Source organism: Cebus imitator, unplaced genomic scaffold, assembly GCF_001604975.1.
Source record: "Cebus imitator isolate Cc_AM_T3 unplaced genomic scaffold, Cebus_imitator-1.0 Scaffold57, whole genome shotgun sequence".
NCBI classification, from domain to species: Eukaryota; Metazoa; Chordata; class Mammalia; order Primates; family Cebidae; genus Cebus; species Cebus imitator.
Window position 1 is genome coordinate 370,955 of NW_016107372.1, and position 21,593 is coordinate 392,547.

General features: G+C 44.5%; 1 protein-coding gene across 1 annotated transcript in view; it reads right to left on the reverse strand.

The window, feature by feature from the left end:
* Nucleotides 1–21,593, reverse strand: part of LOC108304746 (lisH domain-containing protein ARMC9) — a 103,526-nt gene that overhangs the window by 31,568 nt on the left and 50,365 nt on the right. The window contains exons 10-12 of the mRNA XM_017529043.2: nucleotides 10,938–10,972; nucleotides 8,438–8,549; nucleotides 4,637–4,729 (exon numbers count right to left, since the gene is read on the reverse strand). Coding sequence (XP_017384532.2) covers nucleotides 4,637–4,729; nucleotides 8,438–8,549; nucleotides 10,938–10,972 — 240 coding nt within the window. The remainder of the gene's footprint in view (nucleotides 1–4,636; nucleotides 4,730–8,437; nucleotides 8,550–10,937; nucleotides 10,973–21,593) is intronic.

Consider the following 21,593-nt stretch of genomic DNA (forward strand, 5'->3'; position numbering starts at 1 on the left):
ATTCAAAAATTTGAAAAAAAAAATATTGCTGCTGGGCCAGGCTCGGTGGCTCACACCTGCAATCCCAGCACTTTGGGAGGCCGAGGTGGGCGGATCACCTGAGGTCAGGAGTTTGAGACCAGCCTGGCTAACACAGCAAAACCCTATCTCTACTAAAAATACAAAAATTAGTTGGGTGTGGTAGCACACACCTGTAGTCCCAGCTACTTGGAAGGCTGAGGCAGGAGAATTGCTTGAACCTAGGAAATGGAGGTTGCACAGAGCCAAGATTGTGCCATTGTACTCCAGCCTGGGTGACAGTGAGACTCTGTCTCAATCAATCAATCAATCAATCAATATTGCTGCTGGACAACTGGCACCTGGATGATCTTTCAATTCTGCCACACGGTCTAGGTTTCACAGGACTCTCTCCCAGCTTTGATTACCAATGTCACCGGAGGGAATCAATAAATGTTCTGGGAAGCTATGTCCAACTATTATCCCAAACTTTTGTTTATGCCATTTTCTCCTAGGTAACTTCATCTAACATGGGCACAGTCCCGTTTCCTTGCAGAGTGAGGCTGGTACTTGCTACTCAGCACAAAAGCAAACACGGTATTTTGCAGGCTATATACATAGATGGGAGAACTACAAAGCAAGGAACGAATTAACACAGAAGTCAGGATGTGCATGCACACTTCACAGCAGCACTATTCACAGTAGCCAAAAGGTAGAGGTAGCCCAAATGTCCACTGACAGAGGAACAGATAGATGAGCAAAATCTGGTCCATCCATATGAGGAAGCATTAGCCTTAAAAAGGAAAGAAACTCTGACGTATGCTACAACGTGGATGAAGCTGAGGGCATTAGCTAAGTGAAATAAGCCAGTCACAAAAAGAAAAACAGTGGACAATTCTACTTATATGAGGTATTTGTAGTAGTCACAATCATAGAGACAAACAGTAGAATGGGGATTTGCCAGCGGCCTGGAGTAAGGGGAAATGGAGAATTATTGCTTAACAGGTACAAAGTTTCAGTTTTACAAGAAGAAAAAAGTTGTTTATGGAGATTGACGGTACGTGATGTTTGCACAGCATTATGAATGCATTTTATACCACTCAAATGTACACTTAAAAGTGGTTAAGATGGTTAGAGATATGAAGAACTTGGTATTTTTAGTAGAGGCGGATTTCACCATGTGGCCAGGCTGGTCTCGAACTCCTGAGCTCAGGTTTCAGCTAAAAATGAAAAATTCAGAATTCAGCTAAAAATGAAAAATGCAGCCTTGCAATTTCATTAAATTTGGCTCCATTCAAGTTTTTGGTCTCAAACTGTAATTCTCAAAGCACCCTGGATCAGCAGTATTGACATCGCTGGAAAACTTGCTGGAAATGCAAATCCTTGGGCCCTACCCTAGACCTACTGAACAGAAACTGTTGGTGGGACCTGATCTGTGTTTTAATGAGACCTCTAGGAGATAATGATGCACATTTAACTTTGAGAACCACTACAGGAGAGGAACAAACCAAGGAATTCAATTTCCTGTGTGTACAGGCCAGGTTACCATGGTGCCATAGTGACACATCCATGTTGGACAAGGAATCTTTCTGCCCTGCAGATTCTCTGACATCTTAAGACAACTTACACTCATTTCTTTCTTTTTTCTTTTTTTTTGAGACAGAGTCTCACTCTGCTGCCCAGGCTGGAGCCCAGTGGCATGATCTTGGCTCACTGCAACCTCTGCCTTCCAGGTTCAAGCAATTCTCCTGCCTTAGCCTCCCAAGTAGCTGGGATTATAGGCATGCATCACCACATCTGGCTAATTTTTGTATTTTTAGTAGAGACAGGGTTTCGCCATGTTGGCCAGGTTGGTCTCAAACTCCTGAGCTCAGGTGATCCACCTGCCTCGGCCTCCCAAAATGCTGGGATTACAGGCATGAGCCACCACACCCGGCCTATTTCTTCTTTTCTTTAAAAAAAAAAATTTATTTCAAGTTTATGGGGTACAGGTGGTTTTTAATTACATGGATAAGTTATTTAGTGGTGATTTCTGAGACTTTAGTGCACCCATTGGGTACAGTGAACACTGTCACCTGTGCAAAGTCCATTATATCATTTTTGTTTGCATCCTCATATCTTAGCTCCCACTTATAAGTGAGAATATATGATATTTGGTGTTCCATTCCTGAGTTACTTCACTTAGAATAATGGCCTCCAGCTCCATCCAAGTTGCCCCAAAAGACATTGTTTCATTCCTTTTTAGGGCTGAGTGGTATCCCATGGTATATATATACCACGTTTTCTTTAGGCACTCATTGGTTGATGGGCACTTAGGTTGGTTCCAAATCTTTGTAACTGCAAATTGAAAACATGTGTGTACATGTGTCTTTTTCATATAATGACTTATTTTTCTTTGGATAGATACCCAGTAGTGGGATTGTTGAACCAAATGGTAGTTCTACATTGAGTTCTTTACGGAATCTTCATACTGTTTTCCATAGCGGTTGTACTAATTTACATTGCCACCAGCAGTGTAAAAGGGTTCAGCTCATTTCTTCTTAAGTAAACCATAGAGGGACGCAGTGGCTGAAGCCTGTAATCCCAGCACTTTGGGAGACTTGAGGTGGGCGGATCACCTGAGGTCAGGAGTTTGAGACTAGCCTGGCCAAAATGGTGAAAGATTTTTAGTGGTCTCTCTACTAAAAATACAAAAGTTAGCTGGGTGTGGTGGGAGGCATCTGTAATCCTAGCTACTTGGGAGGTTGAGGCAGGAGAATCGCTTGAACCCAGGAGGTGGAGGTTGCAGTGAGCAGAGATCGTACCATTGCACTCCAGCCTGGGCAACAAGATTGAGACTCCATCTCAAAATAAATAAATAAACCACAAGAATTATATATAATGACTTGAGGAAGAAATTATTCTCTTCAATGACTATGGAGATCACTGTATTTTTGATAAAAACTACAGATGACAAAACGCAAGACACCTTTCATAAGAGGACACATTATCGTTTTACGTATAATCAAGAAAGAAAAGAAAAACACTGCCAATTAAACTATAATATGCCATTCACTGTCAGATACACCCCACTGGCAAAAATGTTAAGACGGGGAAAAGTGTATCTTCGACTCAATGAAATAATGTTAGAAATAATCAGTATTGACTTTACTCCTTGAATTTGAGTTTGGAAGTTGTAACAATATATTATTCAGCTGCTTCATGCCTTATAGGCTGGATTCAATGCCATTAAAAACCCAACAGGAAAAAAGGCAAGAAAATAAGTCAAGAATATGTGAGTATTTTCAAACTTAACACAACTCTTTCATGAGAGCATTAAGATTACATTCGCAGAGTAAACTGGCAACTTGAAACTCAAATTATAGCCTGTATGCAAAACAGAATGTGTGCATCGCTTTCCCAGGGTCTGTTGCTATGGTTTGAATGTCCCCACCAAAACTCATATTGACATTTAATTGCCAATGTTGTAGCACAGGGAGGCGGGACCTTTAAGATATTAGGCATTAATGGATTACTGCCATTATTACCGGAGTGGGTTAGTTATCGTGAGTAACCTCCTGATAAAAAGACAGCTTCGCCCTCCATTCTCTGTCTTGCGTGCTCACTTCTGCCTTCTGCCTTTTGCTTTGGGATGACTCTTGCCACATGCTGACGCCATGCTCTTAGACTTCCTAGACTTCAGAACTGCTGAGTACAATACACCTGTATTGTTTATAAATTACTCAATCTGTGGTATTCTGTTCTAGCAGCAGGAAATGGCCTAACACAGTTATTTAATCAGTGAGAATTAAGATAATTTGATACTCCACTCAGTGCATACATTGTGAAGTTTAACATACATTTTTACCACATTCTGGATAAAAATTCAACTGAAATAATAAAATGTAGTACCATCTTAACATGTGCCAAATTCAAAATCCTGATCCTCCTCCTGTCCAGTGAAGTTTAGTGCAGATACAGATAGGAGGGGCAGGGACAGAGAGAAAGACCATTAGTGACTGTTCAGTGCCAGGCCTGGAGCTAAGGACTCCCACATATGACTGTATGTAATCATCCCAACAACCTCCCAAGGCAGGCACAGCTCCTTTCCCAGACGAGGAAATGCCTGAGATTGAGTAACTCGCTTACAGTGACCTGGCTAATGAGTGGTAGAGCAGAGGTTGGAAAGAAAGTTTATTTTACCCCAAATCTCATACTTATCCCACAGGATCAGTAGACCTATCTGGTCCAAAACTATATGTATGTACTGTATTAAAGACACTGTTAGTCAGGCCCAGATGTAACCAACCTGAATTTGCTTACCTACTTCGTTCCTCTGAAGTCATACTCAGTTTTCAGGACTTATGGCAAGCAGCGTGAAGTGAGGTCAAAGAGGAATTTGAGAAAAGGAAAAACGGCCAAAAAGAGCTCCAGAGATGATGAATCAAGCAGTTCTAACTTGTTTAGAACTCTTTACTAGAAGCAAAAAGTAGGACAATGCCCAGGGTGAACAAAAGATCTCACGAGCTCAAGGCTGACACACAATTATGATGCTGAAAATGTGCACAGAAATTAAAGCTTCCCCCAGATGGGGAACAATGCTAAGATCATTACCTAGAATTGAAGGCCCTGGCCATGATGTGAGCCACCTCTTACCAACCTGGTTGTGGCTATGACAGTCCAAGAGGTCATTGCTGATGTAGGCCTGCAGAACGGTTTCCCTCTGCTCTCCAGGATGGGATGTGGTCAAGCGCTGGAGCAAAGAAAAAAGTTTTTCTTAGTCTTATAATGGAGAAAAGTTTCACGTAGCAGGTGTGTTTTAAATGGCAGTATCAGTAACTACACATTTAACCAAACAAAATAAATAATATCCAGCTGTGAGGGGTGAGTTAACTGGTTAACCAAATAACAAGAACCTATGATGTGCTTCCTAATGGGTGACACAGTGGATGTTTGAGCCAACTTATACATGTGAAATCTCCAGAGAAGTGAAGCAGCAAAATGCTAAGATCATAAGTGTGCAGATAGTGGAGAGCTCATCCATGCCCAGAGAGGCATTTCTTGTACAAAGGGGCTCAGCAGCTGGCCCCTGCAGGAAGGGCAGCCTATTAACCAGCACAGGGGAGAATGAGCATGGTGGGGGATAGGAAAGTGAGGTCTAGCTCAGGGAAGTACAATACAGGGCACAGTGGCATGGCTCAATGGGAGGGGCACAAGGCTGACTGCTGAGCGCTCTGAATGTATGCCCTGCCAACAAATTCACTCTATCCTTTCTTATAGGGAATGTGTGCATGTGTGCGTGTGCATGTGTGCATGCATGCATGATGAGTGTAGAGGTAGCTGGCTAGAATTTTGTAGATTTTAGAAAGCCGTAAGTCTGTTATGTTGCTACAAGTAAAAATTTACACAATGTCCACAGGGCTAGAAGAAAACTTTCATGTGGAGAGCATGTAAAATGGGTGTGTGAGTGTGCACTTGAGTGTGTACAGGTGTGAGATGGGATATGAAAAAGCATGTAACAGAGAGAGCAACTATCCTTGCTTTTTCAGGAAAATCCTGCTACATAAAAATCCCAAGGCTGCGGGCCGGGCGCAGTGGCTCAAGCCTGTAATCCCAGCACTTTGGGAGGCCGAGGCGGGTGGATCACGAGGTCAAGAGATCGAGACCATCCTGGTCAACATGGTGAAACCCCGTCTCTACTAAAAATACAAAACATTAGCTGGGCATGGTGGTGCATGCCTGTAATCCCAGCTACTCAGGAGGCTGAGGCAGGAGAATTGCCTGAACCCAGGAGGCGGAGGTTGCGGTGAGCCGAGATCGCGCCATTGCACTCCAGCCTGGGTAACAAGAGCGAAACTCCATCTCAAAAAAAAAAAAAAAAAAAAAAAAAAAAAAAAAAAAAAAAAAAACCCAAAAAAAAAAAAAAAAAAAAAAAATCCCAAGGCTGCAAGCCCTGCTTCTAGCCAAAGAGAAGCTGGATGTGTAAAGAATATGCTAGTTCTTAGCATGGGCAAGAGTGCAGGCCACAGCATCAGACCCCTGGGCTAGAAGGAGAGCCGGAGAGGCCTCCAGAGCAGGCACTACCAACAGATGTGACCACCAGGGCCAGGGTGTGCCCAGAATGTCACATCGGGGGCGCTGCTGCCCTTCTGTTGAGTTCACTGAGGTTGAAGTGAACTAACCTAGCTTGGCTGTGATGAATACATTTTGAACAATCCTGCCAACTCCATTTTGCCCACCCTGAGCTATGTTGGGCATTCTGTTCCCAGAGCTTGTGGTCTGAGACAGCTGCCATCTTTGTAACCAATTTTCTGAGAAACAGGGCCCACTGGCCCATACATCCTGTACCTGCAACTGTGTAACTGCCTACCCCACATCCTGAGTGAAAAACAACTTTAAATAGAATTTTGTTGTTAGGCTCCCCACCTCCTGGATTCCCCTAACCTGCTCCTTCTGCTTCTGTAATAATCTGCCTACCACCCCCTGACCCTAAACTGGTATAAAAATGTTGACTGCCCTTTGTTCTAGGCTGAGAGATTTGAGCTCTAGCTAACTCTCAGACGCCAGTCATTAAAGGTGGACTCTCAACAAACTCAGAGTGTGGCGTTTCTGTTTAAACTCACTCGGGTATAATAGAAACAGGGGCAAGAAGCCAGGTGGGGCCACTGGAGAGAGACACAGACGAAATCCTAAGAAACCTTTCACTTTTCCTGGTTATTCTGTGAAGATGTCACTCTCTTAGCAAAGGAATACTCTGTCTCAGCAAGAGGCTCAGGAGTAGCACAGACTGAGAGGAAGTGCAGCATCAGTAAACCAAGGGGCAAATCAAAGATGAGTTTGAGACCTTGAGCAGAGAGAGGTAAATGGCCAGGGAGGAGACAGCCACTGCTGATGACCCATGCTGCCCCACCCACTGGAGTCCTGACCCAACCAAAACCAGAGCAGCATCACTGCTTTCCACAGGACACTTCCTGCAGATCGTGGATATGTCGTCAGAGTCCTCCTCAAGACGTGTTTCAGGAAGTACTGCCATTCACTCGTGTGCAAGTAAGAACTGCTTCTACCCACAGATGGAAAATTGCTAAGGATCCTGATGCCAAGATACCTTGAAATGCGGGGGTCCATGAAGATGTCTGATGCTAACGAATTCAAACGGACTGTTCCCTTAAAGAAGTGCCGGTTCAATCAGTGTGGCTAGAGCCAGCAGTTCCACAGTGTGGTCCAGGGAACCCTGAGAGGTCCTCCAAACCCTTTTAGGGGGTCTGCAAGGTCACAATTTTCCTAATACTAAGATACAATCATGCCTTTTTTATGTTCAGTCTCTGAGAGGCTATATGAAGTGTGACATTGACAGTCAAAAACAAAGCCGATATGAGAATCCAGCTTCTTCCATCAAGCCAGACATTAAAGACATCTGCAGAACGGTGCTGCTCTTCTCACAATTTTGTTTGGAAAGTAGTATTCGTCATAAAAAGTGTTATTTATGTTAACATGTCATTTGCTTATTAGTGTTCATTTTAAATGAATTAATAAACACATATTTCAAATCTTCAGTTTTGTTTTTTTGTTTTCTGAGATAGGGTCTCACTCTGCTGCCCAGGCTGAAGTGCGGTGGTATGATCTCAGCTCACTGCAACCTCCACCTCCTGGGTTCAAGCGATTCTCCTGCCTTAGTCTCCTGAGTAGATGGGACTATAGGCACCTGCCACCACGCCCAGCTAATTTTTTGTATTTTCAGTAGAGACAGGATTGTGCCATGTTGGCCAGGCTGGTCTTGAAGAACTCCTGACCTCAGGTGATCAGCCCACCTTGGCCTCCCAAAGTTAGTGGGATTACAGGTGTGAGCCACCACGCCCAGGCAAATCTTCTCATTTTTAATTTCAAATGCGATAAACATTGGTAGATCAAATAACTTCACATAAATGAAAGCTCTTTGAGGTCCTCCATAATTTTTGAGAGTGGAAAGGGGTCTGACACTAAAAAGCCTGAGAACCAACTGCTGACTTCAACTGCACTCAAGCTGAAGGGTAGGGAGAAAAGTAACGACGGAGACCAGGCCACTTCCCTTAGAATCTTGAGAACAGGAGTTCTTTCCTTGGTACTTCTCCAGGGTGGCTGCACAGCAGGGCCTGAATACAGAGGCTCTGTGGGGCTGTGGGCAACCCTGACTCCATGCGCTCACACACAGGCCCCCACAGGCAGAGTGGGGCTCACAGCCAGGAAAGGGCCACAGGCAGGTACAGTCTTCTTGGCCTTGAAATTCATTTATTTAACTCATTACATCACAATTGTCATAATATAGGGGTTTCTTAAAGGAGGCCCAGGCTATCTTCAGAAGCGGCTTTCAAATTCTGTTCTTGGTGTCAGCAGACAGAGGGGAAAAATGATTTCTGGAAGATGGGTTAAAAGATACAGGCAAGGTAGCCAGCCAAGAAAACCACTGGTTTGGTTTGGTACCTACCCAGCGCAGAGCCTGCAACAAGAAGGCTTTCAAGCGGTCACTCCCCAAAATCAAATCCTTCTTCAGTTTCTCATAATCCAGGGAGGGCAGTAATGGGACATCCTTCAATTTCCTACTCAGCAACACAAGTTCAAACAGAAAGAAAAGGGCAAAAGGGCATGTTCATTACACCTCCTAAGCATTATGGCACCCGATCTAGAACTGCTGTTCCCCTGGGCTCCCAGCATGACCTACCAGCTTCCACCTAGAGGACAGCCTGGGGTCTAGGCGCCTACCTCAGCTTCAACCAGCTCAGCTCTGCCTGTTCTGTTGGAGGACTGAGATTCTGTTTAACATTTTTCCTAAAACAAGGAGTCTCTGCCTGAACAGATTTAGAAACCCCTACAGATTTACCTTCAGCCAGAGGCCCCTAGGATGGGGAATAAATCACCTTGGGGGCATCATAACTTTCCACTGAAGTCCTGTTTAGAATTCTGGACACAGTCCAAAGACGATGAGCATCCGCAGGCCCTAAGTGTTCTACCTCAACACCTGAAGCCACTGTTCCTCTCAAGCCTGAGCGACTGGATTGGGGGAAGACGAACAACAGTCAGGAAATAAGTGTGAAGCATAAGTAGGCAGAGGCTGGGTGCAGTGGCTCACACCTGTAATCCCAGCACTTTGGGAGGCCTAGGCAGGTGGATCACCTAAGGTTGGGAGTTTGAGACCAGCCTGGCCAATATGGTAAAACCCTGTCTCTACTAAAAACACAAAATTAGCCAGGTAGAGTGGCACATGCCTGTAGTCCCAGCTACTCGGGAGGCTGAGACAGGAGAATTGCTTGAACGCAGGAGGCAGAGGCTGCAGTGAGTTGAGATTGCGCCACTGCACTATGGCATAGGCAAGACACCACAAGAGTCCATCTCAAAAAAAAAAAAAAAGAAAAGAAAAGAAAAAACGAGTAAGTAGGTGGGTGGCTCAGCCCTCCGAGGAGGCAGAAGGCATGGTCAGGAAGCAGCATGGGAACACAGCCAGGAGATGGGTTGTAGGACAATTTGCAGACCCTCCTCAGGAAGATTCCAAGTCAAAGACCTCAGGGGAGCTAGGTTTCAGTGAGGAGAGGTCTCGGATTTGAGATCCACACAGCTCAGACTGCCCCGCCATCTGCCTTCAGTCAGCCAGAAACGAAAGGAATCATCACCTCAGCTTCCCTGTCACTAACATAAGTGTCTTCACGTTTTGTTTTGTTGTTTTATTGTAGCAGAGGAGATCAGAGGGCATGGAAAAACTGGTGAAATTTAATGAGGTTTGCTGTCTAGTTCACAGTACTGTATCAATGATAATTTCCTCATTTTAGTGTAATACTCCAGTATTACGCCAAATGCTAAGTGCTGTATATGTATTAGCCAATTTTTATCTCACAACAATCCTATAATAGAATTACTATGATTCTTCTCATTTTATAAATGAGGAAACTGAGCACAGAGAAATTATATAAGTAATCCCTGGTCACAGGGTGGGTAGCAGAGGTGGGCTTTTAACCCTAGCCATCTGTGCAGTAAGTGATACTGCTGCCAAAGTGGTAGGAGAGAATAAAGTGCAGGGTCAAGGTCAGACGCAGGCAGGGCTGAGGGAGGAGGAATGCTGTGGGCATCTCAGGTGTCTGAGGAATCGCACAGTACCCCTGTCTTCCTCGCCTTCCCCACCAAGCTGGCTCAGAGGGTCCCAGAAGCCACCCTGGTCCATATGTCCAAGTCAAAGGTTCTCAACTCCATCACCACAGTCCCCTACAGCATAAGACACTCCCAAGGGGAACAGCCCAAATGATCAGAACAGGAGTGCTCAGGCACACACACAGCTGCCCATGGCCCTGATCACAGCGTGATCCAGCAGACAACATAAATTCAGACACTGCAACGCTCTGTGGATTGCACTATGGTAGTAGATTCAATTCATTTCTATAAAATGCCATATGAACAATTCAACAATTTTTTTCATTTGAGGCTTCCTTACCAAAGAAATAGAATAAATAAAAGATGGCAGGGCGCAGTGGCACATGCCTGTAATCCCAGCTCTTTCGGAGGCCGAGGCGGGCAGGTCACCTGAGTTCGGGAGTTCGAGACCAGCCTGACCAACATGGAGAAGCCCCATCTCTACTAAAAATACCAAATTAGCCAGGTGTGGTGGCACATGCCTGTAATCCCAGCTATTTGGGAGATTAAGGCAGGAGAATCACTTTAACCCAAAAGGCAGAGGATGCAGTGAGCCAAGACTGCACCATTGGACTCCAGCCTGGGCAACAAGAGCAAAACTCCATCTAAAAAAAAAAAAGATTATTCTGGTTTAACAACATTACTTATAAGTACTCATATTTCCTTTAATATTCACATGTAGTTCTAGCTCAAATGTAGCATTCCTCTAAACTAGGCTGCTAAGATGAGTGTTTATTAAAGACACTTTGAATTCCCGTTTTACGCATTGCTGTTCTCCTTAATAAAAATTCCTAAGAGCAGTTACTTACACGGGTGCCAAGGAGGCTCGCAACATGGTGGATGCCTGAGGGGAAGAGGATAGAAGAAAACAGAGTGTTAAACACTGATAGCAAAGCACTCATCCCAAATCACCCTAATACCATGGAATCAACAGATGTGCAAAGTTTTAATCCACCAGGATTCACCAACCAAGGATTACAGGCACGAGCCACCGCACCCGGCTGGCTTTTTTATTAAGATTTTCTCTTCAAGTATAAAAACGTGCACTTTGTACCAAGTCAAATGTTCTAGGGGTATTTAAAAAAACATTAACAACCCCTCTTCCACCCCACTCTCTTTTAATCCTGTCTACAGGCAAAATCATTGCCTGCTTTACAGACATTCTTGCCCCATTTATTTTGTGTGTGTCTCTTTTTGCCATTACAAGCAGTGCTGTATTAAGTATGTATTACTACATCTGAGAAACATATAACCAGACACAGTGTGTGGTGCTTGTTTGAACTGACTCAAATAAACTAACTGTAAAAAGATATTTTGAGAAAATAAGGGAAATCTGAATGTGGAGTGGACAGGTATTAGCTGCTACTAAGGAATTAGTGCATTTGGTGTTGTGGCTACGTGTTTGTATATTAAAGCCTCTGATCAGTTAGAGATGTATATTGAATTATTTACAGGTGACATGACAAGTTTAGAATTAGCTTTAAAGAACTCAAGGGTGGGGGCAGGGAATAAGTACAGGAGAAGAAAGAAACCAAGATTAGTGAAATGCCATTTATTGCTGAAGCTAGGTGATGGGCACTTCGGGGACCCAATTTATAATTCTCCCCTCTTCTGAAATTACAGAAGTCCTTGTTAAAAATCTTATTTATTGTCATTTAATGATACCTCAATTTTTTTTCAATTTTTTTTTTTTTTTTAACAGATAGGGTCTCACTATATTGCCCAGGCTGGTCTTGAACTTCTGGGCTCAAGCAATCCTCCTCCCTCAGCCTCTGGAGTAGCTGGGATTACAGGCATGCGCCACTACACTTATATTTATTGATACTTTGTTTTGTGAGCTAAGCTAAACTTCCAAAATCTAGATCAAAGGGTATGCGATTTTCATTCTGATAAACATTTCCAGATGCCCTGCACTGAAGGAGAGTCTTCCTTTCCCCTTATCAGTACTGGATCCTGTCACTCTAAAACTTCCGTCAATTCGATGGGTTAAGAACAGTTTACTTTCTTAAACTTCAGTGATACTGGCCATTATTTTTGACCTTGCCTTCATGCCTATATGATACCAGATAGTTTTCATGGATTTCAACCTCGCTTAAGGAGGTCTACCTTACCTCAAGGTTATACACACGTTCTTTCAATTCTTCTAACATTTTCATAGCTTTATTTTTTACATTTAGAGATTTCATGCTTCTGGAATTCATGCTAATGTATTTTCCTTTGTGATATGAGTGCCATGTTAAGTCCCACCCAGGCCGTCCAACATCACCTCAAAATGTTTCCATTTTGAGGTGATATTGGAGTAAGTCTTGCTTCCTTCCTCTCTTTTCTTCACCTCCTTTTTAAATTTGAAAGTGAACACTAAGGTAGAAGGAACATAATCTTCAGGCCCCAGTGTTCCCTATAGCCTGACACCAGCTGCTTCACACACTTCCCAGCTCTGACAGCCATCTGACTCTGTGACCCATGAAATAAACCAGCCCTTTCCTACCTCTGTTATCTGCTAGATATACACCCATCCTTGGGTTTATTTCTGGACTCCGCAGCCCCCCGGCTACTCAAAGTGTGCTCCTCAGAGAAGCAGCATCACCCAGATCTCATTGGAAATGCAGAATTTTGGGTCTCATCCCAGACCTCCTGAACCAGAACCTGCACTTCAGCCAGGTCCCCAGGGGACATGCCTGCACAGTATACTTGGAGAAGTTCAACTCTGGTCCATAACACTTTCTTTCTCTCTCTCTCTTTCTTTCTCTCTCTTTCTCTTTCCTTTCTCTTTCTTTTCTCTCTCTCTCTCTGTTTCTCTCTCTTTCTTCCTTCCTCCCTTTCCCCTTTCCTTTCCTTTCCTTTTTTGAGACACAGTCTTGCTCTGTTGCCCAGGCTGGAGCGCAGTGGCATAATCTCAGCTCGCTGCAACCTCCACCTCCTGGGTTCAACCGCACCCAGCCAAACACTACTTCTAAATGACTCAGACTGGCCAGGCACGATGGCCCCCACCTGTAAACTCGACACTTTGGGAGGCTGAGGCAGGTGAATCACTTGAGGTCAGGAGTTCAAGATCAGTCTGGTCAACATGGTGAAACTCTATTTCTATTAAAAATACAAAAAATTGGCCGGGCGCGGTGGCTCACGCCTGTAATCCCAGCACTTTGGGAGGCTGAGGCGGGTGAATCACGAGGTCAAGAGATCGAGACCATCCTGGTCAACATGGTGAAACCCCGTCTCTACTAAAAATACAAAAAATTAGCTGGGCATGGTGGTGCGTGCCTGTAGTCCCAGCTACTCGGGAGGCTGAGGCAGGAGAATTGCCTGAACCCAGGAGGTGGAGGTTGCGGTGAGCCGAGATCGCGCCATTGCACTCCAGCCTGGGTAATGAGCGAAACTCCATCTTAAAAATAAATAAATAAATAAATACAAAAAAATAGCTGGGTGTGATGGCAAGCATCTGTAGTCTCAACTATTCGGGACGCTGAGGTGGGGCTTCTTGACCTCAACAGAGGTTCAAATACCCACAATGGAATCCTTGAGGCAATACCTCAGCCAGGGGACTGAAGTGGCAATGGAGGCCCAAGCCAGAGGCACATCCCCATCAGATGGGGAAGAGGCTGCTATGGCCAGCTTTTTAACGGGAAGGGGCACTTGAATGAGATGAAAACCACTTCACCCTAAGGTGACGACAGGTGTTGAGCAAGAGAGTAATACGATCCGATGCCTAGAAGACACCTGAGTCCTTCCTGTAACACAAAGGGTACAAAGAAAGGCCACTTCAGCTCCCATGTGACAGAAGACCAGCAAAGTAAGAGTTTTAAGACTAGTTAAGAAATGTGACTGTAAGCCAGGAGAGAACTAGGGAGAGCCTGAACAAATACAAAAACAGCAGCAATGTAGGCAAGGAAGGAGGAAGCTCTTTCAGATCCCATCACCAGGCAAAGGACACAGAAAAACCTCAGATGCTTCCCAGGTTCAGGAGGGGAGACCACCTGTATGGAGGAAAAGTTGAGCCTGATTTGGACACAAAAAATGTGGTGAACCTGTCAGGTATTCATGGAGAGACCGGCAAGTCTAGGTTTGGAGCTCAGCTGATGGCCAGTCACAGCTCTACCCACTGGTTGAGATACTATTACAAAGATGTTTTCTTTTTTGAGACAGTCTTGCTCTGTTGCCCAGGCTGGAGTGCAGCGGCACAATCTCGGCTCACTGCAACCTCCACCTCCCAGGTTCAAGTGATTCTCGTGCCTCAGTCTCCCAAGTAGCTGGGATTACAGGTGTGCACCACCACGCTAGCTAATTTTTGTATTTTTAGTAGAGACAGGGTTTTGCCATGCTGGCCAGGTTGCTCTTGAACTCCTGAACTCAAGTAATCTACCTGCCTCGGCCTCCCAAGGTGCTGGGATTATGGGTGTGAGCCAAGGCACCTGGCCTACAAAGGTGTTAAACCCTCTCATCACCAGGTTGGTCTGGGTATGCAACAGGCATTGGTTTACAAGGTATAGCAGGGTCAGGGGTACTGGTTGGGGGATTCCTCAATACACAGGGTATCACACCCAGAAAGATGGCCTGGACACACAGCAGCATTGTGCGCAAAGTGCAGGCCTTTGCCAAGATGTAAGAAAATCACACAGGGAAGAAGGCAAGGGCTGAAGATGCTGAGCTTCAAGCCGGAGCCACAAGCCATGCAACAGGAAGCTGCTGACAAAGACGGCTGATATGGAAGCAGGTGCCTTCTAAGATCCACATGTCCTGGGCCTTTTCACGTTTAACGCTATAGCATCTATCACAAAATCAAAAGTATTTTAATGCAAATTAAAATCACAGGGCTGGGCATGTTGGCTGATGTTTATAATCCCAGCACTTCGGGAGGCCAAGGTGGGAGGACTGTTAGAGGCCAGGAGTGCAAGACTAGCCTGGGTAACAAAGTGACACCCTGTCTCTACAAAAAAATTTTTAAAAATTAGCCAAGTGTGGTGGCGTGTGCCTGTAGTCCCACGAGACTGAGGTGGGAGGATCACCTGAGCCCAGGAGGTCAAAGCTGCAGTGAGCCTGGGTGACAGAACAAGGCCTTGTCTCAAAAACAAAAACAAAAAAAACCTTTGTTGGTGGGAATGTAAATTAGTTTAGCCACTGTGAAAAGCAGTTTGGAAGTTTCTCAAGAACTTCAAACAGAATTACCATTTGACCCAGCAATTCTGTTACTAGGTATACATCCAAAGCAAAGTAAATCATTCTACCAAAAAGAGACGTGTACTCCTATGCTCATGGCATAGGAGTACTGTTCGCATAGCAAAGACATGGAATCAATCCAGGTGCCCAACAGCAGTGAACTGGATAAGGAAAATGTGGTACATATATACAATGGAATACTATGAAACCATAAAAAAGGACAAAAGTGTGTCCTTTGTAGCAACACGGATGCAGCTGGAGGTCATGAACCCAAGTGAATTAACCCAGGAAAAGAAAACCAAATACTTCATGCTCTTACTTGTAAGTGGAGCTAAGCACTGAGAACACAAGGACACAAAGATCAGAACAACAGACACTGGGGACTGCCGGCAGGGGGAGGGTCTGAGGGGGCAAGGGTTGAAAAACTAACTCTCAGGTATTATGCTCACCACCCCGGCGATGAGATCATCTGTACACCAAATCCCAGCAACGTGTGATTTACTCATGTAACAAACCTGCACATGTACCTGCTGAGCCTAAAATAAAAGCCAAATAAATAAAGTGTTTTCACTTTTATGTCCAATGGGGCCTTATCTGGAGTTGTTAAAGAAAAGGAACATTAATTCTCAAATGGGCCATCTTTCTAAATAAGGACGCATTTAAAAGGACACTTCGCCATTCAAGGAATCCACAAAGCCAGAGGTGCCACTAGGTGGGACTTGGGACTCCCCCTGGGGGCAGGGACTCAAATTTCTACCTTAAGAGTTGGCACTGGACTCTGTCTCCTGCTCAGCCTGCCCTCTGCCCACTCCTGCCCTTAGGACAGAGGCTTGGTAGGGGTGGAATGAGTCCCTCTCACGGCACACCTTTCCTCCAGCATCTCTGCATTCCCATTTGCCTAGGGAGAACAGGGGGCAAAGAAGAGAAAGACCAACCAAGGTACTTTCAACTGCTCTTGGCAGGAAAATGTATACTGCACCATTAGAAACAGCAGAAAACAGAAAAGCCACTTAAATGTCTGATAGAGAAATGCTGTTCTCAAATTAGAACTCTAAAAGATAAAGAAAATATACACATAGGTAAAATGAATGACATATATGTAAAGGCTCTAGAAGGATGCATATGAAGCACAGGCAACAGGTTCCCATGGAGTGTAAGATACGCTGAGCGAGGGGAGGGGAGGCAGTGTGCTCCATTTACAGATAAAATGGTACACTTTCTTTCTTTCTTTCTTTCTTTTTTTTTTTTTTTTTTTTTTTGAGACGGAGTTTCGCTCTTGTTACCCAGGCTGGAGTGCAATGGCGCGATCTCGGCTCACCGCAACCTCCGCCTCCTGGGTTCAGGCAATTCTCCTGCCTCAGCCTCCTGAGTAGCTGGGATTACAGGCACGTGCCACCATGCCCAGCTAATTTTTTGTAGTTTTAGTAGAGATGGGGTTTCACCATGTTGACCAGAATGGTCTCGATCTCTTGACCTCGTGATCCACCCGCCTCGGCCTCCCAAAGTGCTGGGATTACAGGCTTGAGCCACCGCGCCCGGCCCAAAATGGTATACTTTCTAGCTAACACATTGTGTAATGCTAGCTCTAACCCCAACTGCTTGTGCTGACTTTCAATACATCACAGCCAGGGAGCTGCTCTGCCACAGATGAAAGCTCAACAGCAGCCAGTCATCCAGGAACAGCCTGACACCAAGTTCCCTGCAAACCAACACGCTTGCATGACTTGTGTAATCTTAGAAAACAAAAAACTCAGCGTCTTGTGCCCTGAGGGAGAAGTTTCTCCCTTACTTCTTATCACTAAGTTGCTGATAATATAAAATCTGATTTCTCTCATAACCCAGCAAGCCACAGGCTCCGATAAGGTAAGGACTACAGAAAGACAAATGGGTTGGAGCAGCAGTACACGGAGTCAAATGGAAAAGGCCACCTGAGAGAGCTCTGACCTCAAAGAATTGAATCCCATCATTATAAACCCTCTGGGAGTGCCTAGATACATGTGCTAGCTTCGATAACACGGGCAGCTTTCTGAAAACAGCTACCTGGGCATGAACAAGATGACGGCAGACCCACACTTCTTTCCTCTTGTGGTGTTTCTACTGTGGGGTGCTCGGTCAGTGGGAGCCTTCCTCTCCAGAGAGGGGGTGACTCACGGGACTGGTGAGGCTGGGGACAAACCTGGGCATCACTGTCCTGCCTGTCCTCTTCTGCTTTGGGCAGAGCTCACCAGAAAGGACAAGTCAACTCCGTTTCTCCGTGCCGCCCTCATGGTGGCCACAGCAATGGCAGAGGGCTAAGCTTGGCCAGAGCTGTCCAGGACTGTGCAAGTACGCTTCTGTAACTCCCAGGCACAAGAGTGGGATCCCATCTACCTACAAACAAAATCCATATTCTCAGCCAGGTGTGGCAGCTCACACCTGTAATCCCAGCATTTGGGGAAGCCAAAGCTGGAGGGACTACTTGAGCCCAGGAGTTAGAGACCAGCCTGGGCAACATAGTAAGACTTCATCTCTACAAAATATAAATAAGAATTAGCTAGGCATGGTGGCACATGCCTATAGTCCCAGCTACTCAGGAAGCTAAGGTGAGAGGATCATTTGGGCCCAGGAGGTCAAGGCAGCAGTGACCCTTGATTGTGCCAATGCACTCCAGCCTGGGTGACAAAGCGAGACTCTGTCTAAAAAAAAAAAAAGATCCGCATTCTCCAACATAAGCTTTGTCAAAAACCAACAGTTATATTTTCAGCTCCTTTTTCCTTTACTCTTTTGTGCTATTTTTCAGTTGGTTCAGAACTCAGGGAAAGAAGGGCTCTATTTAGTGGGCCCTTTTGAATTTTCAACAGTGAGAAAGTTGGCAGAAGCCCAGATTCTTGTTAACTGCCAGTTATAAAAACCAGTATCAAGCATACCAAACTTTATGGACACCAACGGTTTTGCGGCAGGGCCGGGCCAAGCTCCTTTACAGTATGTAATTCACAGTAACACTCAAGCTCAACACAGCACCTGCCGGTGAGCTGACCCAAGTCCGCTCTGTGAGGGGGGCTGATTTGTGCCACGTATTCATCTTGAAATTAATGGCATTATGTTGGGCCCTAGAGTAGAATTTATCCCTTTAAAAAATTAGCAAAAAAAGCAAGCAATCTTCTTCTTCCAAATCCTAAATCTATCAGTCCAGTCACTGGACATTGTATCTAAACTATACCTTAATTTCCTTCTTCACACATCTGAACTCTTTAGATATCATAAATCAATTTTATGTATGCATGCCTAGTCAACAACAATATTCTTTTATACTTTCACAATGACCCCTCATCCACTTTTTATCACCTTGTTAGAGAAATCGGCTAGAAATAATAAAAAGGTTTTTGGAGCTTTTATTGTGTGTTCCTAAGCTAATGTCTCAGTAGAAAGAAAATGGTTATCACTAAGCTAAACATAATTCATCCTCCCTCCCCTGGTTTCCAGTGTTTAGATCTGTGCTTTGATGTTAACGTAACAGTCGGGTGGTGGGACTGTCTCCTGACAGATGGCATCGGTGACTTCTCGTGGGATAACCAGCTGGGTTGTACCCCTGCTCCCTTTTAAACTGTGCTTAATAACATGTCATCAGTTTTTTTCTTTCTTCTTTTTTTTTGAGACAAGGTTTCATTCTGTCATCCAGGCTGGAATACAGTGGGGCAATCTCCTCTTGCTGCAGCCTCAACCTCCTGAGCTCAAGTGATCCTCCCACCTCGGCCTCCTGAGTAGCTGGGACTACAGGCGTGCAGCACCAAGCCAGCTAATTTTTGTATTTTTTGTAGAGATAGGTTTTCCCCATGTTGCCCAGGCTGGTCTCGAACTCCTGGGCTCAAATAATCTGCCGGCCTTGGACTACCAGAGTGTTAAGATTATAGGCGTGCACCACCATGCCCAGCCAACATCAGTTTTAAATAAGTTGGATACATCACTCCTCCTAGAGAAGACAGAAATATAAGGACGGCTCTTATATATAAAATATGATGGGATTTTATAAACTGAACCTAGAAAACACTAAGTCCTTGATGAATTAACAAATAAATGGGAAAGAGGAAGAAAGGAGCGCTCCTACTAGACACATCCTGCCATGCTAATCGCTGTGAGAAAGCCACAGTTTCCGGTAAGCACACTCTGCATCCTAACCCTCCGAATGTTAACTGGACAGTGGACAGAGAGTCAGCCATATTCTCTGACTTAAAGCCCTTCTTCTGAAGGGCTCCTGAGGAAGTTACTTTTCTAAGACTTGAATATCCAATGGTGACTTTACTGACCTTTTAAAAATGGCTGTTTCTCTAAGATTTCGGCATGCTAATCACTGTGGCCATGTCCCAAAGACTCCACATCTACTGTCTGTCCATGGTGGAAAAGCTGATAGAGCCAGTCATTCTGAGATATTCCTGTTACACCGAGAGGAAGTGGTCAAGGTCATCTGCTCTTCAGCACATGACCACATGCTTTCTATGAAGATCCGTAGAAACTGCTGACCCATGAGACTATCCTTGGGTCTTAGCACCAGAAATAACTGTGTGAAGCAGTTGTCTGACCATCCAGTCTTTTAAAAAAACATATTTAAGGCCGGGCGCGGTGGCTCAAGCCTGTAATCCCAGCACTTTGGGAGGCCGAGGAGGGTGGATCACGAGGTCAAGAGATCGAGACCATCCTGGTCAGCACGGTGAAACCCCGTCTCTACTAAAAAAAAAAATACAAAACATTAGCTGGGCATGGTGGCGCGTGCCTGTAATCCCAGCTACTCAGGAGGCTGAGGCAGGAGAATTGCCTGAACCCAGGAGGCGGAGGTTGCGGTGAGCCGAGATCGCGCCATTGCACTCCAGCCTGGAAAAAAAAAGTAAAACTAAAAAAAAAAAAAAAAAAAAAAAAAAAAAAATATTTAAACTTGTTTTTAAATTATATAAGGAACACACCTACTTGGAAAAATTCTGAAGGGTAGAGAGCTTACACAGCACTGAAATGGTCTATTTCGGGCGATGTGTGGCGGGCTTGCGGGTGCTGGTTTTATTGTCATGGTTCCTAGCCTGCAGATGCAGCACATATGTTGTTTTGGATGCAGGAAATATTACATAATAAAAATTATGTAACTGCCCTCTCCTGCTTTCTAAGCACTGGGAATCATGTAACTGTTCGTGTTTCCCTTTTTGTACAGACTGCTAGAAAGCCCAGAGCCAAATCTGTAGCCTGCTTCTCTGGAGGTACAGCAACTCACAGCATACATTTTTTGTACTAACATTAGCCCTGGCTTACTTTTATTTTCCCACTCTTGTTTTCCCTTAACCACAATTTCTTTACTGATTTTTATTGTCTACCTTCTTATTTCTTATTTTTTTTTTATCATTTCTCATATTTATGTTTTCTCATAATAAACTGCTTCTTCAAATCTACTTGAGAATTAGGTAGGGCATATACTTTCTTTTAAATACCAAAAAAAAAAAGGCTTCTGTTTATTAAGACTCTAATATTACATTAACGTGCAAATCCTTATTTAAAAGCTGCGGCTGTGACCCAGAGGGGTGCCTCGGGATCACCCAGGAGTTTCATTCCAAATCTGTACAGCTGGCTTCATAGGGCTTCACCTACCCAGCTTGTGAATGGGGCAGAGGTTGGCGTGGACTCCTGGCCCATGGGTTCCTGTATTTTGAAGACTTCGAGAGACACTGGTGTCTCCCCTGGTTACGAATGCCTGCCTCAAAACCATGGGCCTCCAGATGTGCCAGCCTAAGGAGGACACAAGATCATCGAGGTCATATTTGGCCTAGGTGATTCAGGGATGCATAACCTGAATCTAATTACAAGGAAACATCAAACACAAAAGGAGAAATGTTCTATTTTTTTTTTAAAGGGAGAAAATTACATTCTTCTAAAATGTCAGTGTCATGTAACTCAAATAAAGACTGAGGAAACGTCTGAGATTAACAGGCTAAGAGCTGTGCCAACTCAATGTGATAACTGACCCTAGATGATCAGAGGACAAGAAATACAATGAAGGATATTGTTGACTCAAACTACCAAAACTGGAAGATGGGCAGTAGATAAGAAGGCTGCATCAATGTTAAATTTACTGAAGTTGGTAACTTTATAGTTATATGAATGTTCCTTACCTTAAGAAATACACACTGAAGTATTTAGGAGTAAAGGTTGGTAATACATATAATTTATCCTCAAATAGTTTAGAAGAAAGATTTTGTGCATAGGTATGCATGCCCATGCGTGTGTAGAGAGACACAACAAAGAAAGGGGCAAATGCTAACAGCTGGTGAATCTGGGTAAAGGGTATACCAATGTCT